Genomic DNA, 27,538 nt, shown 5'->3' on the forward strand with positions numbered 1-27,538 from the left:
AGATGATTCTGCCCAAATGTAAGGGTAGTGCAAGTGCTCTGAGCACATTTAAGGGAAGGCTGGGCTAAGCAATGATGTTCCGCAAATTAGGCATATTAAATGCATTTTTGGCTTAGGATATTCTCAACTTGCAGTGGGTTTATCAGAACATGCCATCGTTAGTCACTCAAGGAGCATCTGTGCTACTAATGACACAGATGCTGGTTGGAGGAAGGCAGCCAGAGAAGGGCACAGTGTGGAAGAAATCAACTTTTTAAAGACAGAGGTCAGCTTTAGATATTGCTAAGAAAGAACTTAGAGAGAGAAGTTGATGATACTGGAGGCAGCAGGCAACAGATAGAGTGAGAGCCCCGAAGAACAAGAAGAGGAGGGAGTCTCCTCTTCTGGGAGCAGGAGTGTCAACTTAAATACTAGGGAGCCAAAGATGAACCTCGCAGAGAACCTGCAAAACCCAGTCTCAGAAATACTCGCCCACACCTAAAACCTCAGTCACTGAAAGTCTGAAGTCAAATGATTATGTGAAATCTTGGTAGTGGGTACATGTGGTTTCATTAGATTATTCTTTGTATCTATATTTGTACTATCTTATAAACACTAAGTTTTAAAACTATACGAAAGGCTCTATGAAAAATAAATTGGACTTCATTAAAATTCAAAACGTGTGCATCAAAAGACACTATCAAGAGAATGAAAAGACAGCCCATAGGATGGGAGAAAATCATGTATCTGACAAAGGTCTACAATCCAGAACGTATAAAAAAAACTCCTACAATTCAACAATGAAAGACCACAACCCAGTTTTAAAATGGAAAAAAGACTTGACATTTCCCTGAAGATGTGCTCATGACCAATGAGCACATGAAGAGATGTTCACTGTTAGCTGGGCACGATGGCTTCACGCCTGCAATCCCAGCACTTTGGGAGGCGGAGGTGGGCAGATCACCTGAGGTCAGGAGTTTGAGACCAGCCTGGCCAACATGGTGAAACCCCATTTCTACTAAAAATAGAAAAAATTAGCCAGGCATGGTGGCGGGTGCCTGTAATCCCAGCTACTCAGGAGGCTGAGGCTGGAGAATCGCTTGAACCCGGGAGGCAGAGGTTGCAGCCAGCTAAGATGGCGCCATTGCACTCCAGCCTGGGTGACAAGAGTGAAATTCCGTCTCAAAAAAAAGAAAAGAAAAGAAAAGATGCTCACTGTCATTAGTCATAAAGGAAATGCAAATCAAACATACAGTGAAATGCCACTTAACACCCACTAGGATGGGTAATCATAGGATGGGAAAAATAAAATAAGTGTGGGTGAGGATGTGGAAAAATCAGCTCTCACACACTGCTGGTGAGAATGTAAGATGGTGCGGCTGCTATGTGACCGTCTGGCAGTCCCTCAAACGATTAAACGTAGAGTTATAATCTGACCCAGCAATTCCATATATACCCAAGAGAAATGAGCATTATTCGTAATAGACAAGGGTAGAAACAGCCCCACGGTTCATCAGCCCATGAGTAGATTAACTGAACATGGTGTATGCATATAATGGAATACTGTTCAGCCATAACAAAGAATGAGCTGCTGATAAATGGTATGACGTGCAGGGACCTTGAAAACAGGTTAAGTAAAAGAAGCCAGTCACCAAAGACTGCATACTACCTGATTCCATTCATATGAGTGACCCAGAACAAGGGAGTCTACAGAGATAGTTGGTTAGTGGTTGACTAGGACTTGGGGAAGAGGTCTGGGGAGTGGAGAAGTGATGGGTATAGTATACATGGTTCCCTTTTGGAGTGATGAAAATGTTCTAAAATGGACTGTGGTACTGGTTGCTTATTTTAATATATCTGTGAATATATTTTAAAAAACCATTGAATTGTACACTTTACATGGATCAGTTTTTCAGTTTGTGAACTATATCTCTATAAAGCTGGGGTTTTTTTTTTTTTTTTTTTTCACTTTTGTTTTTTACTTGGATGGAGTCTCACTCTATCGTCCAGGCTGGAATGCAGTGGCGCAATCTCAGTTCTCTGCATTGAATCGAAACGATTTTCCTGCCTCAGCCTTCTGAGTAGCTGGGATTACAGGCATGCGCCACCATGGCCAGTTAATTTTTGTATTTTTAGTAGAGATGAGGTTTCACCATGTTGGTCAGGCTGGTCTCAAACTCCTGACCTCATGATCCGCCCATCTCGGCCTCCCAAAGTGCTGGGATTACAGGCCACCGGCCTCACCAAAGCTGTTTTTAAAAAACCATACATACAGTGAGATATCACTTCATATCCACTAGTCTGGGCCATCACTTTTAAAATGGAAAATCACAAGTGCTGGTGAGGATGTGGAGAAATTGGAACACTCATGCAATGTTGGTGGGAACGTAAGATGGTACCGCCACTTTGGAAAAGAGTGTGGAGGTTCCTCAGTAAGGTTAAACACAGAATTACTATATGATCTAGTAATTCTACTCCTAGGTACATATCCAGGAGAACTGAAAACAGGTGTTCAAACAGAAATGCGGGCTTAATGTTCATAGCAGCTCTATCCACAATAGCCAAAAGGTGGGAACAACCCAAGTGTCCATGAACAGATAAACAGATCAACAAAACGTGCTGTGTTCGTACAATGGAATAGTGTTCAGCTCCAAAGGAAGCACTGATGCACGCTACAATATGGTTGAGCCTAGAAAACATGCTAAGTGAAAGAAGCCAGACACCAAAGGACCAATGTATGACTCCATTGATAGGAGATCTCCAGAATGGACCAATCCCTACAGAGGGGAGCAGATCAGTGGCTGCCTGGAGCTTGGAGGAGGGGAATGGGGAGTGACTGCTTCCTGGGTACCAGGTTTTGGTTTGGGATGATGAAATGTTCTATAACCAGACAGCGATGATGGTTACCTAACATTGTAAATATGCTTAATGCCACTGTTGCACAATTTAAAGTGGTTATGATGTTAAATTTTATGTGTGTTTTGCCACATACACACATAAAACTTATTTTGTGCCGTTCAAAAGAAAAAGTTCTATGAAGCACCTCTATTATTACTACTGTGATTAATGTTTGGAGAACAATTATCGGAGAATTAAAAATATTAATGTTTGTAGAATAACATGTGGCCATGTACCCTTAGAACCCAGTACATATATGTGTCCAGACTGTCAGTGCTGCTGGAGTCCAGAGAAGTATGGGAGCAGTGCTAGATGTTCAGAGAGCCCTGGTGTCCCTGAGCCAGGCCATGCACTCAAGGGCTCAGATCTCCCCCACACCTCACACTCCCTCACATTCAGAACAGTGTTCTCTCCATCTGGCTCCGAAGGGTCAGTGTCTATTCCAGTCAGGTTCTGCATTTCAAAGGAGGCAGCATTAAGAGACCAGATCGCCTTCTCCTGCTAGGAAGTCTTTGTCCTGGTCTCTGCTGGTCTCTGCTCTAGCCCTGGAGTCCAGAGTCAGGCCCAGCTGAGTGAGAGAGTTGCTGCTTGGAGCCTGGCCCTGGGCACAGAGGGAGGTCTGGAATTAGGATGTGCATAGGTTTCTGTGATCCCCCAGCACCTGGGACTGGAATGTCTGCGCCCTTCCTGGGTCTCTGACCAGGATTATGTTATAAGGACAGGGCAGTTCTGGAGAAAGCAGGCCAGCTGGTAAACATCCCATCCCCCTAAATTTTAGTTTATCCCCCATACAGCCTCCTCCTGGCAACTTCAGAGAAATGTCAGAGGCTAATGAGACAGAGGGAATGCAGTTTTGAAACAGCTTTCAAAATTCACTCACTTTGACTTCTGCTTCTGGCCAAGAGGGAGTAACAAGGACCCATTTACCCTCCTGCCTCGTCTCTGAAACAACCCAAAACAAACACAAAATATATGAAGCAATTGTTTTCAAGACACTGGACACCAGGCGGTGAAGGACAGCAATCCCCAAGAGACGGGAAAAAATGAGGTGAGTCAACGACTGGCCTGGTTTACTGCCTTGAGAGAATGTCCAGACCACAGAGCAGGAACGGGGATCCCAGACAGAGCCCAGTGGACTTCCTGGGTTGAGGAAACAGCTGAGTGTCTCGGGAAAACTAAGGGACCGGAGTGAGCAGGACAGATCTAGAGAAGGGAGCGCCCTGGAGAGCTCCACAGGTTCCCTCTCCACATCAGCTGAGTGTCCGTCAGTGCGTGCATGGGAGGAAATGACTCCAAGTGAGATCGGGTCAGAGGCAATTCAGCATCTGCACAGAGTGGAGAATAGTGCAGACAGAGGTGTGAAGACAGTTGTTGTGGATAAGAATACATGGGGCTGGGTGCGGTGGCTCATGCCTGTAATCCCAGCACTTTGGAAGGTCAAGGCAGGCGGATCATGAGATCAGGAGTTCAAGACCAGCCTGGCCAACATGGTGAAACCCTGTCTCTACTAAAAGTGCAAAAAATAGCTGGGTGTAGTGGCATGCACCTGTAATCCCAGCTACTCGGGAGGCTGAGGCAGGAGAATCACTTGAACCCGGGAGGCGGAGACTGCAGTGAGCTGAGATCGTGCCACTGCACTCCATCCTTGAACAGAGTGGGACTCCATCTCAAAAAAAAAAAAAAAAAAAAAAGAAAAGAAAAAAAAGAAAGAGAAAGAAAGAAAAAGAACATATGGACACAAACAGGGGAATAACAGACTGGGGCCTACTTGAGGGTAGAGGGTGGGAGGAGGGAGAGGATCAGAAAAAAATAACTGTTGGGTACCTGGCTTAGTACTTGGGTGATGAAATAATCTGTACAACAAGTCCTCATGACACGAGTTTACCTATGTTAACAAACCTGCACATGTGCCCATGAACCCAAAATAAAAGTTGAAAACAATTTTTCAAAGGGACAGTTATTGGCCAGGCACAGTGGCTCACACCTGTAATCCCATCACTTTGGGAGGCCGGAGTTGGCAGATCATGAGGTCAGGAGTTTGAGACCAGCCTGGCCAATATGGTGAAACCCCGTCTCTCCTAATAATACAAAAAATTAGCCGGGCGTGGTGGCAGGTGCCTGTAGTCCCAGCTACTCGGGAGGCTGAGGCAGGAGAATGGTGTGAAACCAGGAGGCGGAGCTTTCAGTCAGCCGAGATTGCACCACTGCACTCCAGTCTGGGTGACAGAGCGAGACTCTGCTCAAAAAAAAAAAAAGACAGTTATTCAGTTATTGTACTGTATTCCATATGTTCAAAAAGTTATGTTGAAACATGGAAGATATCAAAAAATTCAAAATTGAACATCTAGAGATGAAAGCAGTATCTGGAATTAAATAACACTGGGTGGAATTAATAGCAGATTAAATGATACAGAAGAAAATATTAGTAAACTTAAAGACATAGCAGGAGAAACTATCCAAAATGAAAAACAGAAAGAAAAAGGAATTTAAAAATGAAAAAAAATCAATGATCTGTGGGACAGGTACCCTAAATATATGTAATTGGAGTCCTTGTAGAAGAGGAGAAAAAGAAGATAACAGAAAAAATATTTGATGAAATAATGACTGAAAAGTTTCCAACTTTGATGAATAAGTCCATAGATCCACGAAACTCATTGTACCCCATCACAAAAACATAAAATGCACAAACTACCAAAGTTGCATTAAGAATAGTATGTAATCAAAATAGCTCTATATCTATTTTTATTTATTTTAAAAATAGAATATCTGGATAAAATGTTCCACAAAGAAAATTCAAGGTCTAGATGGCTTTACTGGGGAATTGCATCAAACATTTAAGGAAGAAATAATACCAATTCTCCACAAAATTTCCCAGAAAACTGAAGAGGTGGGACACTTCTCAATTTATTCCATGAGGCTGGTATTACCCTGATACCAAAATCAGAGACATTGTTTGAAAAGAAAAGTACAGGCTGGACACTGTGGCTCATGCCTGCAATCCCACCACTTTGGGAGGCCAGGGCAGGAAGATCACTTGAGTTCAGGAATTTGAGACCAGCCTGAGCAACATAGCAAGACCTCAGCTGCACTAACATTTTAAACAATCAGCTGGGCATGGTGGCATGTTCCTGTAGTTTCAGCTGCTGGGGAGGCTGAGGTGGGAGGATCACTTGAGCCTGGGAGGTTAAGGCTGCAGTGAGCTGTGATCACACTACTGCATTCCAGCTTGGGGGACAGAGCAAAACCCTGTCTCAAAAAAATAAATAAAAATAAGAAAATTATACATCAATATTTATCATGAGCGTAGATGCAAAAATTTTTTTTTTTTTTTTTTTTTTTTTTTTTTTTTTTTGAGACGGAGTCTCGCTGTGTCTCCCAGGCTGGAGTGCAGTGGCGCGATCTCTGGCTCACTGCAAGCTCCGCCCCCCGGGTTCACGCCATTCTCTCACCTCAGCCTCCCAAGTAGCTGGGACTATAGGCGCCCGCTACCACGCCCGGCTAGTTTTTTGTATTTTTAGTAGAGACGGGGTTTCACCATGTTAGCCAGGATAGTCTCGATCTCCTGACCTCGTGATCCACCCGCCTCGGGCAAAAATTCTTTTAAAAATTTTAGCAATTGAGTTCAAGAATGTATAAAAACCATAAAACATGATAACCGAGGTTTATCCCAGGAATTCAAGGTTGGTTTGACATCCAAAAATCAATCAATATATGGCATAAAGATAGACATATAGATTAATAGAATAGAATTGAGTAATCTTTACAAAAAATGGTCCTAAGACCACTGGATAGCCATATGCAGAATACATTTGGGCCTCTACCTCATACCATATAGAAAAATTAACTAAAAATGAATCAAAGACCTAAATGTAAGAGCTAAAGCTCTAATGCTTTTTTTTTTTTTTTTTTTTTTGAGACAGAGTCTTGCTCTGTCGCCCAGGCTGGGGTGCAGTGGCCGGATCTCAGCTCACTGCAAGCTCCGCCTCCCGGGTTTAGACCATTCTCCTGCCTCAGCCTCCCGAGTAGCTGGGACTACAGGTGCCCGCCACCTCGCCCGGCTAGTTTTTTGTATTTTTTAGTAGAGACGGGGTTTCACCATGTTAGCCAGATGGTCTCGATCTCCTGACCTCGTGATCCACCCGTCTCGGCCTCCCAAAGTGCTGGGATTACAGGCTTGAGCCACCGCGCCCGGCCGCTCTAATGCTTTTAGAATAAAACATAGGTGTAAGTTTTCTTAATCTTGGATTAGGCAATGATTTCTTAGGTACACCCAGAGAATAAGCAAACAAGGAAAAAAAAATCAGACTTCATCAAAATGAAAAGCTCTTGTGCTTCGAAGTACATGATCAAGAAAGTGAAAAATCAACCCATAGAATGGGAAAAATATCACAAATCCTTCCAGCCTCAGGCCTGGGAGATACCAGATGCTAAGGAGAAAATCCAAAGGACTTGGAAGACCCTTCCTCGACCACTTCCTCCATTCTCAGTGCATTTCTGAGGACTGAGACAAGCAAATCACCCTTGGCACCTGGCACAGTTCTCCCAGCCCAGATGGAGATCTCAGATCTTCTGCACGCAGGCACCACATGTCTTGAAAGGGGATTTTGTTCTTATCTGCCACATTTAGGCATCCTAGTTAGAGTGTGTGTGTGACTGGGAGGGATGAGGAGGGAGCCCCATGCAGGAATGTCTGTTTCCACTCACTCCATAGGATTTCTAACTGCCCACAAAATGATGCCTTTGCTTATTCTTTGTGTGGATTCTGAAGCCCAGCTTCAGGAGTGCTGGGGTTGCTAATCCTACAAAGGGTATTTTGTGTGAGTTCAGTGTCCTTCCTAGTGGGAGCCAAGGCCAGTGGGGCCACCCACTCCACAACTGCCTTTATGCTGCTGGGAGCGAAAAAGGGAGAAAGTGGGAACCATCCAGATTCTTTGGTTGCGGTGAAATAAATTAGTTTAGTGAGTTTAAGCAAAAAAAAAAAAAAAAAAAAAAAAATTGATTTATTGAAAGGAGAGCAACAGAAGATAGAGATAAATATCCAGATTTGAAGGATAAGCACTAGGGAGATGCCAGGGAGCTCGGCAGCCCGGCCTTGTGGAATTGTCTCCACAATGTTGCTGCAAGTGGACTTGGCTCCAGCCTGCTTTTTCCCAGTGTGCTTTTGCACCAAGTTTAATTCCAAGGACAGAAGACTTAAATACCCTACCTTTTCTTTTTTAAGAGAAGGGGTCTCGCTCTGTCACCCTGGTTGGAGTGCAGTGGTATGATCATAGCTCATTGCAGCCTCGGACTCTTGGGCTCAAACAATCCTCCCACCACAGCTTTTCAAGTAGCTGGGACGGCAGGTGCCAAGTACCACATCTGGCTCAAGGGTTAGAGTTTTTAAAGTTAAAAAGTCACAGAAAGGCCGGGCATGGGGGCCCACACCTGTAATCCCAGCATTTGGGAGGCTGAGGCAGGTAGATCACAGGAAGTCAGAAGTTCAAAACCAGCCTGGCCAACATGGTGAAACCCTATCTCTACTAAAAATTCAAAAATTAGCCAGCACAGTGGCACGTGCCTGTAGTCCCAGCTACTTGGGAGGCTGCAGCAGGAGAATCACCTGAACCCAAGAGGTGGAGATTGCAGTGAGCCAAGATTGTGCCACTGCATTCCAACCTGGGCAACAGAGTGAGACTCCATCTCAAAAAAAAAAAAAAAGTCACAATACACATGTGATATTATAGCAGCTGCCCTCTTCAAGGATGCCTAGCCTTCCCATTCAAAGGGTGCCAGGTCTGTGAGCTGATCCGGGTCTGGGAATTTCATAACAGGCCATGGTTCTCTAGCATGCTGGCTCCACTTGGGCCTCTTGCAACCTTCCTGAGTCTGCAAAAAAAGGCGGACATGAGTGGATTGATTACCGACATAATTTGGGGGATCCCTATCAATCATCCATGACCTGAGATTTTGGAAGATAAGACGACTCCCTGATATCCAGGCTCCACTTAGCCCTATCCAGTGCACTTCCAGAGTGAAAACCCCCAGCTCCCAGCAATTCTCCCACCCCTCAGAGATCGGGGATCCCCCTTCCATCACTGTCCCTCCCGTTAACATTCCATGGCAGTTTACACTTTGTGGCAAGACTGAGGGTGGTGGAGTCACCTGATTCCGTCCTGAGGTCCATCCTGAGGGGTGGGTGGGGTGGAAACACACAAATGTATCCATTTCAGCATCTTGTCTCCCACAGCTCAGAACCAGTCTCTCTCTAATGCCAAGGGTTCCTAGCCTTTCTGCGTCGTTTCAACACCATCAACTTTGCATCAGCAGGTTGTTAGGATATGGACAGCATCCCCTAAGCCAGTACACAGAATGCAGAATTGTCTTATCAATACCCTTGGTGCAAGCCAGAATCCAGTTCTTCCTTCTTTGGCCAAGAACCCTCAAAATCCATTCCCACAAACATTCTCCAGACTTCTGGCAATGTGGATGAGTGACCTGGGGCAGTTTCTCTGGGTCTCTCTGCACTTCTCCCTCTAGTCTAACCCATACAAGCTGAACTCCTGTTATGGGGCAAGCAACGCTACGCAGTGGGCTGTGAAGGGAACTCTTAATTCTCCCCTTCAAAAGAGGAACATCTTTCTCAGGTAAAAGGAACCTAGTAGGGGGTGTTTTAAAGGACTCGGGGGATCTGGAGGTTCTCCTAGTTTTCCAAATACTCCCAAATATCCCTGTTCCAATGGTTGGTGTCTCATCCTTTTTGTGTTATTGCTTTAAATTTCACATCAAATCTCTGGGAAGTTCATGCAGACAACTAACGTTTTCATTTAGCAACCTACAGGTTTGTTTCCAAACTCTGTCTCTAGTGAGATTTTAGCCTGGTCACAGAAAAGCCTTGAGTTCTGCTCTCCACCTTGAGATGAGCTTTGTAGGATTTAATCTTGATGTGCATCCAAATATCCAGTGCTGTCAGAGGCAACTACATGTCAGCTGCATTCTGCATTCTTTTAAAATTATGTCACAACAGCAACTGTACAACCCTCAAAACCCTGCCTCAGTGCACACCTGGTTCCAGCTGGCCACAGAGGCTGGCCTGACTAGGCATGTGGCCCGTCTGTACCATGGGCAGCTCTCCCCATCTGTATTCATTTCTTAGGGCTGTCATAACAAAGTACCACAAATTGAATGGCTCAAACAACAGAAATGTGCTGTTTTATAGTTCTGGACACTGGACGTCTGAGATAAATGAAGGTGTCAGCATGGTTGGGTCCCTCCGAGGCTTCGAGGAATCTGTTCCAGGCCTCCCTCCCAGCTTCTGGTGGTTTGCTGGCCGTCTCTGGGGTTCCTTGGCTCACAGGAGCATCACCTGGGTCTCTGCCTTTAACTTCACATGGTGGTCTCCCTGCCTGTGTGTCTGTGTCTAAATTTCCCTTTTTTTTTTTTTTTGGAGACAGTCTTGCTCTGTCACCCAGGCTGAAGGGCAATGACGATCTCGGCTCACTACAACCTCCGCCTCCCGGGTTCAAGCAATTCTGCTGCCTTAGCCTCCCGAGTAGCTGGGATTGCAGGCGCCTGTCACCACGCCCGGCTAATTAAATTTCCCCTTTTTATGAGGACACCAGTCATGATGGATCAGGGGCCCACCCTACTCTAGTAGGATCTTGATGTGAACTCCCCAAAATTGATGTATCCAAGCTCAAGCCCCAAAGTGACTGTATTTGAACATACGGCTTTATCAGCTAATTAAACTCAAATGAGATCATAAGGGTGGAGACCTAATCTCATAAAAAGAAGAGAGAGATCTTGTGCTCTTTCTGCCATGTGAGGACACAGTGAAAAAGTAGCCAACTGCAAGTTAGGAAGGGGGCCCCTCACCAGGAACCAAGTTGGCCAGCACCCTCATCTTGGACTTCCCGATCTTCAGAGCTATGAGGAAATGCATTTCTGTGTTTAAGCCATCCAGTTTCTGGTATTTTGTTATGATAGTTTCAGCAGACTCAGACAGACCTCATCCTAACTTAACTAAGTACATTGCAAGACAGTCCCATTCTGAGGTGCTGGGGGTTAGGACTTCAACATATACGTTACGGTGTCAACGCATAATGCCGTCCACACCAGAAAGTAAATGGCAGTTTAACTACTCTCTACTCATCTAGATCCCAATAACTAATTCCAAATATCCCACATTTTTCTGTTGGCCTGTGGCCTTCAACCTTCTGTCTAGTAGAAAGTTCTGTCAGTTAGGGTTTTTGGTGTGCAGGTAACAGAAACAGACTTGGCACCAGCCTCCAACCACCTTGGGTTCCTCTGTGTCTCTGCGTAAGATTCAAATTCCCAGGAGTGCCTCTGATTGGCCCAGTCCACATGTGGCGGGGCATTGAGGGTGAGGCACACACACCAGAACCAAGGCAGGGTCGGGGAAGGGTCATTGCCTAAAGGCAGTGATTCTGGGTAGAAAGGCCAGCAGGAGTTCTGGGAAGAGGACTGGACTGCTCCATTGAGACCTAGGATGTAAACACAGGCAAACCCCTCCTCCTCTCAGGGTCTCGATTCCTTTTTCATTAACCAGGAGCAACAAGACTTGTCCTGCTCACCTGACAGGTTAGCATCAAACATAAATGAAGACAAGGGTGAACTTGGAAATTAACAGAGACTTGTTATTACAGCAGCCAGGCACCCGGTCCCTTCTCTCTAATCTAAACAACCACAGCCCTGCAGTTTCCAGCGTGAATCATGTTGCCTTCTCTTCTGGAAACCTTTCATGTATCTCTTCCTAAAGACCCCACACTGAATGTGGCATTCCTGTGCATTTGTTTACCATTTCCACATCCCACAAAACTCTCTTCCAAAGAATTTGGGTTTGCCCCATGATAGAAACAAATAGGCTAGGCCGGGCGCGGTGGCTCAAGCCTGTAATCCCAGCACTTTGGGAGGCCGAGGCGGGCGGATCACAAGGTCAGGAGATCGAGACCACAGTGAAACCCTGTCTCTACTAAAAATACAAAAAATTAGCCGGGCGCGGTGGTGGGCGCCTGTAGTCCCAGCTACTCAGGAGGCTGAGGCAGGAGAATGGCTTGAACCCAGGAGGCGGAGCTTGCAGTGAGCCGAGATCGCGCCACTGCACTCCAGCCTGGGCAACAGCGTGAGACTCCGTCTCAAAAAAAAAAAAAAAAAAAAGAAACAAATAGGCCAGGCGTGGCGGCTCACACCCGTAATCCCAGCACTTTGGGAAGCGGAGGCAGGCAGATCACTTGAGGTCAGGAGTTCGAGATCAGCCTGGCCAACATGGTGAAGCCCCATCGCTACTAAAAATACAAAAATTAGCCACGGTCAGGATACCACGGCCATTGAACATATGTCACAGGGCAGGCAGTGCCTCTAATTGGGAAAAAACAAACTATGACCTTAAATAGATGAACTATTTAATAGATTGGTTTTTTAAAATCTATTTTAGTATTTCCAAGTGCAAGCGCCTTTATTGCTCACCAGACAATGAAGCACACGGCTTAACACAGGAGGAACTACCTGCTGGAGGTTTTGGGGTTTTTGGTTATGATGTTATCAGTTAGGAATGTTTTCAGCTGCAAATAATAGAAAACCTAAGTGTGGTGAAACAAATAGGGGTTCACTTCTCTTACATGACAAGAAGGGTGGCTGTGGATGCTGATTTAGCAGCTCAGTGAGCTTGGAGCCAGCCTTTCCCTGATTCTCTTTGCTTTTCTCTCATGATTACAAGAAGGCTGCCTGAATTCCTGGCATCACATCTTTATTCAAGGCAGGAAGCCATGGGAAAGGGGCTTTTTATCCAGAAAGCCAAAGCTTTTTCTGAAGTCCTTCTGTCAGCTTTCATCTCGGTGACCAGAGCTGTGTCCCATGGCCTGGAAGGCAGAGAAAAGAGCACTTGGCTTTTCCAGATGCTTTAGTGAAGGCAGGCAAGGGAGGGAGGAGGGAACTGGGATTGGAAGAGCTAATCCACAGCGAAGGCTGTGGCTCCTTAAATCTTCATTTGTTTACACCAGGCAGTGTAGTATTTTTCAAACTGGAGAACTGTGACCTACTAGGAGGTTGTGAAATCAGCTTCGTGGGTCTCTGACCAGCATTCTTTTAAAGTAAAATAAAATAGAAAACATTGATGCTCAACTAAAGAGTGAAAGTCAGGACTGTTTGTGACACAGCTGTGTTAGTTTTGTATCTAATGACCTACATGTGAGTCTCAGTCAAAAAGATAGGGAAGCCGTTGCCACAGGGGGGTGATGTGCAGAGGGAGTTGGGCGTGGGCTCGGGGATCAGACGGCCTGGGGCACTTGGCCTCTTTGGCTATTTATGGCACACATTTGGGCAAGTTACAATCATCCTTTTAGGTCTATTTCTTCTATTGTAAAAGAGAGAAAATAATATACCCACCTTGTTATATGTAAAATACGGGCTAGCACACAGTTTAGGTCCCAGTAATTACCCGAGAAAATGCTGTTGGTATTGGTATCTACTGATAACCAATCGCTGCCAGACCCCGCTTTCATGACCCAATTAGGTTCACTTAAAAGTAGCAACACACTCACATGTAAACCAGAAATGTTAAAATCTCCTCCCCCACAAAAAGTTGACTTTGGCACAGTGCCATCCACCGAATCCTATGGGATGCTATTAGAGAAAATCCTAGGAAACCTATTAATTTCCCTGCAGGAGGGCTAACATTGAGGGTGCAGCTTGTGAGTGATCGGCATGGGGCCAGGAGACCCGTGGAAGAAACTTCTCTCTGGCCTGGGTCCCAGGAATTGCTGGGCTTCTTCCGGAAAACTCACTTCCTTTCATCTTTGCGACTGAGCAAATGATGGAGTTGATCCTGTTTCCCTGCTTGCTTTGGCCCTATTAGGAGTTCCTCTCTAGCAGAGAGCACAGGACTTGTGCCAGGGAGAATATTATGGATGCCTAGCTTTTTTCTACAACCTTTTTCTAAGTCCCCTCTGCCTCAACAATTTCCTCCCGTACTTTTTGTGTCTGCGTTTTTATCACAATGGGCTCCTCCCCTGGCCTTGGGCTCCCTTCCCCCAGGGGTAAAGCAGCACTTGAGCATCCCCTCTGTGTGCAGAGGTGACACCACCTCTGCCATTACCAGCCCCACGAAGGGACTTCCATCCAGCAGCCCCACTGGGTGGGAGCACCCATTTCTACTGCCCGCATGACTGTCTGTGCAGTTTAGGAATGCCGGGGCTGGGAGTTAGGCTGGGTACACTGTGCAGGGGACACGCCGCCCCGCTCCCTGTGCCTGGCATCTAGAACTGAACACTCTACCGCTATGGGAATGGTACCCAGGGCACGACCATCTCAGCCTGCGGAACGATCCAGCCCAGCTGGTGAGAACTCCCGCCCTGGTGTTGGGGGCCAGACAGGGTGCGTGGAGAGGGTCCTTATAACCTGGTCAGTCCCCTAGCCAGAGCAGTCCTACACATCGCTGAGCCCTCTTCAGGTTGAGAATGCTCGCCCTCAGCACAGCCCTACCCTCTGCCCCCGCCCCTGCCCCTACCCAGGGAGGGCCGTCCTGGGGGTCCCAGGACAGGCAGGGACCAGGACTAGGGTTACCAGCACTGACCTGCCCAGCCTGCCCCCCAGCCCCAGCAAGGGGCTGCAGACCCACAGGCTGGCTCCAGGGCTGCCACCCCTCCATGCACAGCCCATGCCAGCTGGGCTCTACAGGATCCTTTTAAATTACGATTCCAAAGTGGGCTGGCCACAGGCAAGAAGCCAGGAGCCTGTTTACACAAATGCTCCCTGCTCAGGGAAGGCTGCCCAAGTCACTCCTTCCTGCTGTCCCCAGACCCGGGCTACTAAGGTCTAGGAGTCCGGAAGGCAGGGTTAGTCCCAGGCAACCACAGTGACGCTCCAGGGGGCTCTGCTGAAGGACAAGGACCTCCTCCTCCTGCATCTCAGCCTCCCCAGCAGCCACAGCCAAGAGCCCTGCCAAGCTGATGGGACCCACTCCATCAACAAGCAGGTGACAGCTTCTTCAGGTAGGGGGTGGGGCATGGTCGCACAGGAGACCTGCAGGGTTCCCTGGGATCCAGGGAGGACCTTCATTCCCACATTGCCTCCCACAGTCCTGAGCACCTGAGCAACAAGGAGTTAATATTTTTTGATTATGGCAAAATACACATACAGTTTATCATGCTAACCATTTGAAGTGTGTGGTTGAGTGGCATTAAGTGCACACACACAGTTGTGCAGCCGTCAGCACCATCTGTCTGTCTCCAGAACTCTGTCATCTTCACAAACTGAAACTCTGGAGCTAAATCTTTAAATCTGTTTCATTCGACAAGCTTTTTGTTTGTTCGTCTTTTTTTTTTTTTTTTTTGACGTCCCTGGGTGGGCTCAAACTCACCCAACAGGCTTTGATTGAAGATCTGTTGTGGCTTCCTGGGGGGAACACAGGCAGGACAGACCTGCTCTGAAGGCACCCAGTGGCATGAAGAGGCAAGCCAAGAAGCCTCCAGCCAAGAAGGCGGTAGCCCGCTGGCCACCTCGGGGCACGGGATGGAGGCCCAGGAAGAGGAAGGGGCCAACAGACACTTCTTGGACCAGCCCTTGGTTGGTGGGAGGAACTTCTTGGCTCGGGGGATGGGGTGGCTGGGAGGATTCAAAGGGAATGTTTTTCCTGTGGTCAGACTGGACCTGATAAACAGTGCAGGGGGCCGGCAGGGCAGGGGGACCCAGGGCTGAGGACATGAGGGGATGGCTCTGTGAAAGTCCCAGCTTTCCAAACCACAGAGGGAGGCAGAAATATGTGAAGCATGTGTGGCTCTGAGGGCCTCTCACCCTCGGTCCATCGACCCCTGGACAGACTTCAGATAAATTACAAGCTGCCCACAAGCACTTTGGTGGGAATCTTGTTTTTCCTCTTTCAGACAAAAAGCAGATTTGCTGACAGATTAGGGAGCAGGGGGCTGGGGTGAGGAGGAGGTCACCCAGGAGCACAAAGCCCATTCGAGAAGCATTAAATCACCAGTTAATGAGGTGCTGCTATGCCTTGGTGCTGGGGAGGAGAGGAGGAGTTCAGGGGAAGCCTCTGGAACTCATGGGAAGGACTGCTAGGCCTGGTTTTTCCCGTGACTCCCAAGGACCTAGACTGAACCGGTGGGGCCTGTGGTTCTCATTTCATTCCCCAGGCATTAATTGCCTATGAGGGGGCGGAATGATTACCACTGCTGTATGTCTGAGGACACTGAGACACACAGCAGTGGCTTCTCCAATGTCATATCCTAGTGAGTGATGGAGTGGGAATCAGGTTGGAGTTTGGAGCCAAGTTACCCTCTCTCCTATGACGCCACTCCCCTGCCTGCTTCCCCACCCCGTCACCTGCTGGGTCACCTACCGCTAACCAGCCCTCATATGGCACCTGCTCACAGGTCACGCCTTTGGCTTTTACAAGGGTATACAGTTGGCACAACAGACATGATTGCACTCATTTCACAGAATAGGGTCTGAGGCCTGGAGAGGCTTTGGGTTTGCACCAAATTCATGACAAAAATATATCTAAATATGCAAATGTGTGGTGCAGTATAGAGGAGTGGTTAGGAACAAAAAGGATCAATCAGCCAGCCAGACCTGGGTCTTAGTCCTGACTGCTGTGTGACCCTGGGCAAGCTGCTTAACCCGTCTGTGTCTAGCTCTCCTCGTCTGTACAGTGATGATAAGTGTATCATCATCTTGGCATTATTGTACGTGATAAGTAAAATTACACAGATTCCAGCTACTACAGAGCCTGGCATGAAGTCAGTGCTCCACAAATATCCATCAACATCATCACCATCATCAGCCGTGGGCTAACAGGTGCGAGATTGTGGAGGCCTGAGGGCAGCAGGGTGCCAAGGCCCAAGGAGTCTGTGGAGGGTTGGACGGCTGTTTCAGAAAAGACAGGGCCCTTGCCATGGGTGGCGAGGGCCTCCCGCTGGCAGATATGCCACACAGAAGGCTCCACCTCCCTAACAAACTGGCAGAGAAATGAAAACTGAGGGCATGATTTTAAGCAAACACTCTCCCGGCTCAGAAACGGTGCAGGTGCATTTCCATGTCGATCGGTTCCAGGCTCAGAGCTTTGCAGTCAGGACAGGTGGCTGGGTTGTTGCTGGTCTTGTGGTGGCCTCTTCCAGTCCTTGATCTGATTGAAGAGAGCTGCTTGCCTGGAAGTCCTCGGCTCCGAAGCTGCTAGGGCTCCATGCTCTGTGGTTTGCAGGTGAAAGGAGGAGGGGCCGGGGCATTAGGGGTACAGAGCAGGCCTTTGTGGACCCATCTACCACATGGCAGCAGGGAGCCCCTCCCCTTTCCTGGGCGGAGGGGACGGTTGCCTAGTGGTTTCATATCTTCATTTGGCCTCAGCTGTCATGGGACCGCCTACGGGGCTCCCACAGCGGTCATGGCCCCTCCGTCTTTGCCACGTTCTTGGTGGGACATTGTCTTGGGTGAATTGGGTGACTCATCGTGACTCTTTTTCCATTGCTCTCTCAGTGAGGGATGGGGAGGGGTTGGAGGACACCCAGGAACGGGACAGCCATCCCCTGGCCCACCACACTCAGGCCACCACACTCTGTGGCAGAATCGGCCCCTGAGATTTTGTTTTTCCTTTGGGAACCTGTGTTCCCTCCCTGAGCTCCCTGCCATGCATCCATCACCCTCCAGGCCTGTCAGCGTGTCTCAGTTCAATTCCAATAGTAACCCAGGGCTCCCGGCCTAGAGGGGCTGATCCCCAGTCCAAACCCCTCCGCCTACTCAGAAAACCGGAGCAAGATGTGTGGTGAGGAGGACCCGGGAACTGAGAAGCCAGTCGGGAGCCAGCTGGTGGGGGGGCCTCTGGGATCTCTGTGGGGGATTAGAGGTTGGACCAGGAGCCAGGTCCCTGACCAGAACGCTGTGGGCACATGGGTGATCCAACCCATGCACCTGGCCCCCCACCCCGATCCCTCATCCAGCCAGGCCTCGGTCCAGGCACAGGCCGTGTGAACATCTTTGGGGTCTCCATGTCCAGGAGCCCCGTGCTCAGGGACCTCGGGTCCAGAGCCCCTGCGTTCTCCTCAGAAGCCCAGAGCACTCCATCTGTTGCCTCCTTCTGGAGTGGGCTATGGTTTCCTCACAGGCAGCCTCCATTCAGGACTCTCCTGGGGGGCTGCTGGCAGCAGGGAGTTACCTGGGCCACCCCCAGGGACCAGAGTTCCCCCTCGAGGGTCCTTTCCTCTCTCCCCTGTGAGTTGGAAGCGTAGGCGTGGGTGGGGAGGCAGTAGGGGGATACTTTTGGGGACGTGGACCCTCTTATGCTCAGGAATCCCACTGCCTGGGCTGAGTATCTCCTTCCAGGACAGGCTTCTCCCTCCCTTCTGTCCCCCAGGGGTGGGGTGTCCCCTCGAGATTCAAGCCCACCCCAACAGGAGGACCCAGTGTTCTGGAGAGGGCCCAGGCCTGGAGGAATTCTGCAGGCGGGCGCTTGTGGCTGCACGAGGTGAAGACCCGAGCCAAGGCCGCCGGTTCTGGGTCTGCCGGCCCCACTGCTCCAGGGGCTACAGCTGCAGCAGACACGCCCCATTTCCCTTTCTCCCTGAAAGCCCCTCCATTCCCACAGAGCCCACCTGTTCAAGCTAAACCCCTACCCCGACACTCACCACCACTAATTTTTTTCTCTTTCGCAGGAGAGAGGTCTGCCCTGGGTGCAAACCAACCTTCCAGAGGGAACATCCTTCCCCTAGAAACTCCGAGGCCAAGATTAGCCATGAGGATAAAACCCAGAGATCAGACACAGAGACCCGGGGTCAGGCCTTTGGCCACGTGGCCTGGCAGCCTCACCTTGCTGAGTCACAGAGAGGCAGAGCCCCAAGTGAGCCTGGGGAGCCCTGCACCAGCCTGGGTTCCGGCCCTTCCCTCCCCCCATTGCTCCTCATCACCTCTCCCCACTACTCTCCCCTCTCTGGCCCAGGGGGTCCCTGGGAGTCTGGGAAAGCGCCCTGGATCGTCTGGCTCCTCCCAGGGCTGGGACGCCCATTGCCAAGAGAGCACTCAGAAGCCGCCTGTTGGCTTTTAGGACTTTTATTGCCCAAGGTCCCGAGGTCTGGGTGGGACCGCAAGGGGCTGCCCCTGTCCCCAGAGCTGTGCCTGGCCATCCTGGTGGGAGGGCTCGGCTAGAAGAAGTTGACCACCCTGCGGAGTGACTGCACCCGCGCGCTGTGGGCCTCCCAGTCGGAGAAGCTGCGGAAGTCGCCCCTCTCCACCACGTACATGCGGCCGCGGTAGTTGGGCTCCTCGTACAGGACCCACCTGGAGGCCAGGGGAGTGGGAATCAGGGGCTGCCGGGAAGCCCCCCTGGACTCCAGACAGAAGAGCTTGCACAGCCTGGCCACCCAGCAACCCCTCCCGGCCGAGCGGCCCCTTCACTCTGGGCTACACGAAGGCACCCACGGTGCCCACCTTGGCTTTTATTTCCTTCCTCAGTGCCGTGTGGGGTCCGTGCAGGGGTGTGACACCTGTGGGGACAGGCCTAGTAACGTCCACATTTTAAAACTGACCAGTCCTGGCCGGGTGTGGTGGCTCATGCCTGTAATCCCAGAACTTTGGGAGGCCGAGGCAGGCAGATTTCTTGTGGTCAGGAGTTCGAGAGCAGCCTGGCCAATGTGGTGAAACCCCGTGTCTACTAAAAATACAAAAATTAGCTGGGCGTGGTGGTGCATGCCTGTAATCCCAGCTACTCAGGAGACTGAGGCAAGAGAATTGCTTGAACCAGGGAGGCGGAGGTTGCAGTGAGCCGAGATCGCGCCACTGCATTTCAACCGTCCTTGGCAAGGATGCACTCCCGCCATCACTGCACACCCATGCACTCCTGTTCCCTGATAAGGACCACCTTGCACAGACAGTGCCCCCAGCACCTGATGGGGGGCCTGGCACAGAGGGCACCATTCATTCAGTGAATGCCAGTGGGTTCCCACATGTGTGCCCAACACCGTGTCAGGTACCAGAGGTGCCATGGTCACATGACATGGTTCCTGCCCCCTCCTGCCCTCATGGGGCCTCCCCTGCAGAGGAAATGGGCTGTGGGGGTACAGTTGCACAGAGGAGCCTGCAGGGCACAGAGGAGGGTCAGGGAGTCCCAAGTGGGGCCCCTTCCTCTCCTCCTCCCCTTCTGCACACCTCCGGGGCAGCCACCAACAATCCAGAGAGCAGAAACAGTCAGGACAAGTCTTTACGGAGCCTGGAGGACCTGGGGCTGGTGGGGGCAGGAGAGAACACAGCCCTTCGTCACCCAGGAAACTGTGGGCCCGGCCCAGAAAAGCAGGAAGGTGCGGTGGGGAGGGAATGGGGGACCAGGAGGAAGGGACTGGAGGTCCAGGGGAGTGGCCTCTGCCTGGGAAGGGGCATGTGATACAAGGAAGACGCCTCAGGACAGCTCGGAGCAGGGGCTGGCCCGACCCTGTCCTTCCCTCACCATCTCTGAGACGAGCGAGGCTTGTCACACTTGGTGCCTGGCACAGTCTGCTGCCTCGAGGGTTGGCGCCAGGAAGGAACAGAGAGAGGCAGAGGGTGTGAGCCAGCCTGGAGCACCTGCTGGGGGACTCAGGGCAGGCCTGGTCCAGCCTGGACCTCACCCTCATGGCCCCCCACGTCCATGCTCCTTCACACCTGGAGCTTTCTGACCCCACACCTATGCCATAGCTGGGGCCTCAGAGGCACCTCAGGGAGTCAGCTGGTCCTTTCCTACCCTGTGGTGGGCAAGAAATACCCTAAGCCATGTCCTGGGCCACATGAGGGTGCTCACATGGACACCCCCAAAAGGAGGGGGCAGGGAACTGCCCATCCTCCTGTCCCCTGTCCTGGCTGTGGCTACTGGGAGGAGGCAGAAAGGGGAAGGGGCAGGGGCCTGTCCTGCCCACATGAGCACCGTGCCCTTCCCCAGGTGGGGGTGGTTGGGGGCAGAACGCCAGCACATTTTCCTCCGAAAGCCCACCAGGACATGGATCTGAGGGGACGGGTCATGCCTGGGCTGATGTGGGACCCAGAGGGAAGGGGTCTTGGCAGTGGGAGGTGGTGAAGGGGCCCTGCCTCGCCCACTCTCCAGACCCCAGGAAAGGCCTCCCAGCAGTGTCCCCTCCGGATCCAGGGGACCCGGGGGCGTTACCTCCTTGACAAGGGCTTACATTTGTGTAAGAGTTAGAGTCTTAGGCGGCAAAGGCTGAGCACCTGGGCCCCCACCTGGGGGACTGACGGCTGGCTCCTTGCAGGGACGGTGGGGATTGAAGGAGATGGACTGTGTGCTCCTCAGTCAGAGAAATGTTCATCTCCACCTTCTCCACCTTCCTTCTCAACAAGCCCCTGAGTGCCTGAGTGCTGGGGTGGGCGGGGGGATTGTGTCTCTGGCCTCAGGACATCCTCCATGCAAAGGTGTGACTTGGGCCTTACAAGACACAATTTAGCCAGCAAGTTTTCCAGGGCAAATTCTTGTTTTGGAATGCCACCCCTGGGCTCCAGGTGCCACCAATTTAGAGCAAAATGCAATTTTGTAAAATGGAATCCTGGAGCTAGCTAGAGTGACAGAAACAGCAGATTTCCGCCACTATCAGGCCACCAGGGAAAGGTGGGATGTACACAGTCCCTCCTATCCCTGGGAACTGGTTCCAGGACTTCCCTTGGATGTCAAAATCCAAGGATGCTCAAGTTCCAGATATAAAATGGCATTGTATTTGCATATAACCCACGCGTATCCTCCCATATATAGTAAGTCCTCGCTTAACCCCATCAGTAGGTATTTGGGAACCGTGGCTTTCAGCACGCGATATATAACAAAGCCATTTCTCCCCTCATCAATCTTATAATGAGCCCACATTGAACAAGACAGCATATTCGAGGACCTGCCATACATCATTTCATTTAAAGTCACAGTCTCCAAGAACCTATCCCCAATGTTAAGTGAGGACTTACTGGACTTGAAATCATCTCCAGATTACTTATGATACCGAATCCAACGTAAATGCTATGTAAATAGCTGTACGGTATCTTTCAGGGAATAATGTACATATTCAGCATAGACACAATTGTGGGGGGATAGTTTCACTGTGCAGTTGGAGCCCACGGACATGGGGTGCCACCTGTGTCCAGCTCTGCCTTGGCTCAGTCTCTGTCTCCCTGCAGTCCCTCTGCCCCCTGCATCCTCTCCAGAGCTCCCTGGCCTTGAACCTCTGGAGTATAGAAGGCAAATTGTTCTTCAATTGCTTTGATAGGAGCCAGAACCATGCACAGCCAGCTGGAACCTGTGTGAGGGGCTCTTGGCCTGAGGGGAGGGAACTGAGGCCTGGGAAAGCGGCCAGCTGTGGAACAGGGACAGACACAGGCTTGGCTGTAGTCTCAGCTGTGCCACTCCCATGGGACGGCTGGGCCGTCAGCCTTCTGAGTCTCAGCTTGCCCTTTGTAGAACGGGGGCAATAATATCTACCTGACGCAGAGGTGTGGGCTGGACAATGAAAACAGATGGCCAACTTGAAGGTGCTCAGAGGGTAGTTGCAAAAGGGGAGTATGCGGGAGGGCAGGAGGGGGCACGAAGGCTGCCCTTGGTTGACCAGGAGGAAACCCAAGTGTGGGGCAGACAAACCCGTCTGGGCCTGGGCACAATCCCCCTGGCTACTCTCTGTCCAGAAGTGAGCCACCCTGAAGTCCGTCTTCCCCCAGAGGCCAGGGTGCTGGGGGTTTGCAGAGAGGCCCGGTTCAGGGGTCAGCTTTGCTGGGTAGGCGCTGGGCAGGGTGGGCTGGTCCACCCTTCTCCGAGCAGGTGAGCCCGCTGTGGCTTTCCAGCCCATAAGGCCCTGGGGGATCCTTTGGTAAGCAGGTGTCCCCCGGCTCAAGAAAACCAAAGGCGGTCTCTTGCATCAGATCAATCGCAGAGAACTGTGCAGCTTTCAAGGTCCTCTCCTACCTCTGTTCCTGGACCGATGCCCTATAGGGAAGGTCTCAGGATGCCTCTGGGGCCCAGGGTCCCTCTCTGAGGCCCTTCTGGGCCATAGGGGAAGCTCCCTGCTGCTTGACTGGGGCAGGTGAGGCAGCTGAGGAAAAGAGAGGGCCTGTGGGGCCAGGGACACGCTGCCCCCTGCTGCAGGTCTCATTCCCACCCCACCCACCAGCCCTGCATGGCGGGCAGCCTCGCACGCCTGGTGCTGAAGGGCCTAGCTGGGCCTCGGGGTGCGGCCACGTGGCTGGCCTGTACTCACGCTCCGTCCCCGTACACCTTGATGGCGTTGATGCAGTTCTTGGCCCAGCCCCCACTCTGCAGGAAGGGGCAGTCCTCCAGGAACTCCAGGCACTGGCCCGTGAAGTTGCAACCCTCGAAGATTTCCAGGCGGAAATGTTCCCCATGCTCCAAGACCAAGCGAAAAAGAAGGAAAGAAGGAGCCTGCTGTGAATTCCCCTCTCCCAGAAACAGAAGCCCCGGGCAGGAAGGAATTAGGAGGCACCCAGGGCACTGGGCACCCCCATCCCACATACTTCAACCCCGCACTTCTGTTTGTTCTTCCACATGAGATGTGGTTGGAAGAAAGGGTTCTATTACTCTAAAACTGTTTCAAGCCACTGAGCTGGTCTAAGCACCTCTTTCTACAACTAGAAAATCTGAGGTCCAAAGACAGCCAAACTGACCAGAGGCCAGCGCTCAGGCTCAGACCAGGGCTGGGGTCTCGGGGCTCCCTCTGGGTGCTCAGCCTGGGGAACTTCTGCCCTGGTCACACCAACACACTCCCGTTTCTGACTTCACTCCAGGGCCGCAGCCCACAGGCAAGCCTTCAAATGATAACGTTTTAAAACTGTAATAGAACCTTTTAGTAAAACATAAAGCCAAAAATCTAAAACAAATACCAGATCTCGTGTGCTGAAACTCCTGCTGGCCTTGACATCATCGTCCCCTAGGCTCAGCACGTCTCCCTATATGATTCCCGCATTTCCAAAAGACAGAGGAGGGCCAGCCCCTGCCTGGCTCAGAAGCCGGCAGGGCCTGGTCTGCGTCACAGCTGGCCCCAGGATAGCTCTTAGGAGAACAGCAGTTCTCAAGATACCAAGGATATTTTTCATATAAATAGCATTATGCAGGGTCCAGGGCCAACCATTTAAATTTCTTTTTTGCCAATTGTACCACAGCCTGGAAGAAATACTAAGAAAGCATTCTTACAATTTGAGATGCCAAAGCCCAGCTGATTTTGCAACTGATACAGAAAAGAGAGGGGGCCCCACACAGAGGCCCCTTCCCTGGGGTTCCTCAGACGTTCACCAGAACCGCCCGGCCCAGGCATCAGGGGAGGGTCCTCGGCAGACATAAGCCCAGACTCTCTGTGATGAGACATGCATACCCCCAGGCTCAGGAATCCTCCCCTTCCCACCTGAAGCTCCCAGAGCTCACAGCAGGTCAGCGAGTACTCATGACCTGGGGGAACGGCCTTGCTTAAATCCCACCCTAGGAGCAGCTGGACAGAAACAGTCCTTCGCCACAGGGGAGCCATGCCCCTCGTCTGCCCTCCCTGCATACACCTCTTGGGTGGCAGCTACCTGTGTAATTCCAAGGGACCTGCCCCCCAATTTTCCCCTGACTGGCGGGTGATTCTTCAGCTTCCTCCATCAGCCACTCCAAGACCGCAGCATGGAAGGCTCTAGAATGTGCTACAAGACCACCTGCACCAGTGGCCACACTAGGCCCAAATCAGCCTCCCATTGGCTGAGTGTCCCTTATCTGGCTGGAAATCTAAATTTGGACGATTTCAACAGCATTTTAAATGGACAATGCAGCTAGATTTTTGGATCCAAAACTTAAAGTGGTTTCCTGATACCTGTATGAAAACTCAGGGCCACTCCCGCTCGGTTCCCAGCAACTCGGCCCCCCACCTACTCACCTCATGCCAGCAGGTGGCTCTGGGTATAGCTCCCTCAGTCTTACAGACTTTAAAGCTGGGAGGCCCACGCTCCCCAATTCCTTGCCACTGTCTGCCAGGGCTGACCCTCGGTCCCTCCGGCAGGAAGACTCAACCCTCGGTGGACAGGCCCACTCACCATTCCTACAGGCCGACAGGAGCCCATGTGGTCACTGTGGCTGTTCCAGCGGAAGAAGTCGGGGTAGTCGCCGTGCTCCAAGATGAACTGCTGGCCCCGGAAGTCAGGGTGATCGAAGCAGACCCAGGCTCCGCTCTCCACGCGGATGGAGTTCACTCGGTTCATAAAGCCCCGGTCCTGGAAGTTGTCACAGTCCCCAAAGACCTCCAGCTTCCTCCCCGTGAAGTGCTTGCCCTCATAGAGAGTGATCTAGAAAGGGCAGGTTACAGAGCTGAGGGTCAGGGGCTTCTCTCCTTCAGCGTTGGAGGCTGGCGTCTGGGTCCCAGCACCCTCGACGGAACCCCTACTCCCAGGCCCGCCAAAGCCCACTCCTGCTGCACACAGTAACATTATTTGCCAATTGGGCAAAAGCATGAATAGTTGGCAGACTGATGCCATACACAGCTCCTGTTCCTTCCTACCCTTAGGAGCTCACAGTGGAGCAGACAAGTTTCAACAGCGGTCTGGGGACAGGGGCTTCCCCTTTGTCTAGGTGCCCATTTCAAAATGGGCTCTTGTCAACTTCCACTGCATTTTTTAACTCATTTTTTAATTCTTAAAACATAAAGCCGATAATAACATTAAAGGAGGTGTTTTCAAAAGAAGAAACTGCACCCACAACCCTCTCGTGGTAACCCAACATATATTTTGCAGAAAGGTTCCTGGGATTGGGCCTCCTTCACTGGAGAGGCTGAATTGGCCGAAGCCGCGTCAGGGCCTGGCTCGGGATTAATGTTCTCAAAAGAGGGCTTATAAGTGCCACCCTGTCCCTCTGTGTTTTGTAGGCCACTCCTTCGGGTAGCAGGCACATATGAGATCTGGAGCTCCATCACCCTGGTGGGAGTTCAGACACCGTGTCCTGTAGCTACGTGGCACCCACAGGTTGTCCTTGTCCCGAAACAAAACAAAGGGAAGCAATAACAACCCCCAACGTCTTTCCTGCTGTGGAACCTAAAACCCCAACCATTCCCTAACGCTTTGGGTTTCAAGAACTGCGGCCCTACAACAGGCCTGTCAGAGCGCGGTGATGCTCCCCATCACTATGGCCGTTTGCGCCTCACCAGTGTCTCCAGTTCGCTCAAAAGAACGTGAGAAATGCCTTTCCAGGCCCCTTGGAGTCAGGCGTGGCCACATGCTTTCACCAGAAAGGAGGCGGACACCCTGGTGTTCTGCACCCCAGAGTTACTGGGGCCTTTGTTACTGAAGCATCACCTGGCCCATGCGGACTGATACAGCAACACAGTCACCCCCAGACACTCTGGAATGTGGCCCTGGAGACCAGAGGCTTCATGGCAGTGGCTAGGCTAGGGGCACTGGAGAGAGGGAGGGAGAGCCACGTCTCCCATCCTTCCTGCACCAGGCAGGGCTGGTAGAGGGCCCCTGAGGCTTTCGGGGAGACCTGGGCACCAAAGGGATTCGGGGCTCCCTCAAATCTCAACATTTTTCAGAAAACCAGCCCTGAGTGTCCCTGAAGAGACCCTGAGGAAGGACAAGCCACACAGACCAGCCTTGGGCAAAGAAGCTGCAGCAGTGGGGCCGAGGGCTGTGGGACAAGCCAAGCCTCCCCCACCCCGAGGAAGCCCCAGGGAGTCTGACCACCCTCCCTGCTCCTGACTGCGAGGCCAGGGGTTGGAACCCCGGAAGGAAGGAGTGGAGATGGAGACCTTCCTATCCACCCACACTAGAGAGGCCCCAGGCCGACCCCGTTTTATTAAGAAATTAAACCAGCTTCCCTTGGGTTTGTCATCCAGCAACAGTGTGCACCCTCCTGAATCCCCTCGCACAGGGGGCGAAGGTGGGGCCCTGCCCGGTTTCCTTGGGGTTAAGGGACTCACTCACCTTTCCCGAGCGCTGCGCCATGGTGCGCCCCGCCCCATCCGCGGGTCCCGGTTTATACCGGGCAGCTCCCTGCTGGCTCAGCGCCGCCCGGGACAAAAGATTTGCTGGGCCGGCCCCGGCGCGTTAGTGCTGTCGGGCGTGCTAAGCCCGAGGGGCCACCAGGCTGCTGAGACCCGCCGCGGCCACCCTGTGCCACCGCGAATGCAGCCCGCCCTGCCCGGGGTCTCCGTGTGCTCTCCACGTTTAGCTCCCAGGCCTCCTTCCTCCCTGAGCCCTCCCGCCCAGCCCGCGGCTGCCCCTGTCCTGCCTTGGAGTGGTGAAGGGAGGAGTGGGGGTGTCTCTCCAGCCCTTTCTTCCCTGGCGCTGCCCCTCAGCCCTCAGGCCCATCTCCCTCCCTCCCAAGACCTGTTCCGAGCTTCCCAGTCCACTCCCCTTTCTCACCTGGCTGCACGCAGTCTCACCTTGGTGCCAACTTGTCTCCGGGAGGATGCAACCCAAGCTTCCCGGACAGACAGACAGCGCTTGACCGCCCCTCCCCCGGCTGCTCTGGTCTGAGCTCCCAGGTCCCCACCTTAGACCTCCTGCTCCTACTCACCCAGCCCCTGATGCACGCCCTCCCCCTTTTCCCAAAATGCCAGGCCAGGTCAGGCCTGCCTCTCCTCCCGCTCTCTTCCTGCCTGCCTCCCTCCTTGGCACTCTCCCTCCCTGGGTCCCTCTCTCCTTGAAGATCCTGCCTAGGGTGCCCAGGTGACCCGCG

General features: G+C 51.6%; 1 protein-coding gene and 1 long non-coding RNA gene across 8 annotated transcripts; one reads left to right on the forward strand and one right to left on the reverse strand.

The window, feature by feature from the left end:
* Nucleotides 1-14,645: 14,645 nt before the first annotated feature.
* LOC135970278 (uncharacterized) lies at nucleotides 14,646-23,718 on the forward strand. The gene is made up of 2 exons (XR_010585958.2): nucleotides 14,646-14,864; nucleotides 18,528-23,718. It is a non-coding gene; the product is annotated as an uncharacterized lncRNA (long non-coding RNA).
* Nucleotides 16,810-27,392, reverse strand: LOC102126237 (gamma-crystallin N). 7 transcript variants are annotated; one of them, XM_065542819.1, is made up of 6 exons: nucleotides 26,782-27,096; nucleotides 24,904-25,152; nucleotides 23,082-23,227; nucleotides 20,312-20,361; nucleotides 19,300-19,355; nucleotides 18,906-19,149 (listed from the first exon to the last, which is right to left on the reverse strand). In XM_065542819.1, exons 1-6 carry the CDS (start codon nucleotides 26,800-26,802, stop codon nucleotides 18,922-18,924), a joined length of 750 nt encoding a protein of 249 aa, XP_065398891.1. In that variant the 5' UTR covers nucleotides 26,803-27,096; the 3' UTR covers nucleotides 18,906-18,921. The 7 variants fall into 7 exon arrangements, 6 of the variants coding, with proteins under 6 accessions (XP_005551273.1, XP_065398891.1, XP_005551272.1 ...); XM_005551216.4 differs by lacking the exons at nucleotides 18,906-19,149; nucleotides 19,300-19,355; nucleotides 20,312-20,361 and adding an exon at nucleotides 16,810-17,070; XM_005551215.4 differs by lacking the exons at nucleotides 19,300-19,355; nucleotides 20,312-20,361.
* Nucleotides 27,393-27,538: the final 146 nt, after the last annotated feature.

This window comes from Macaca fascicularis, chromosome 3 (assembly GCF_037993035.2).
Source record: "Macaca fascicularis isolate 582-1 chromosome 3, T2T-MFA8v1.1".
In the NCBI taxonomy this organism is placed as follows: Eukaryota; Metazoa; Chordata; class Mammalia; order Primates; family Cercopithecidae; genus Macaca; species Macaca fascicularis.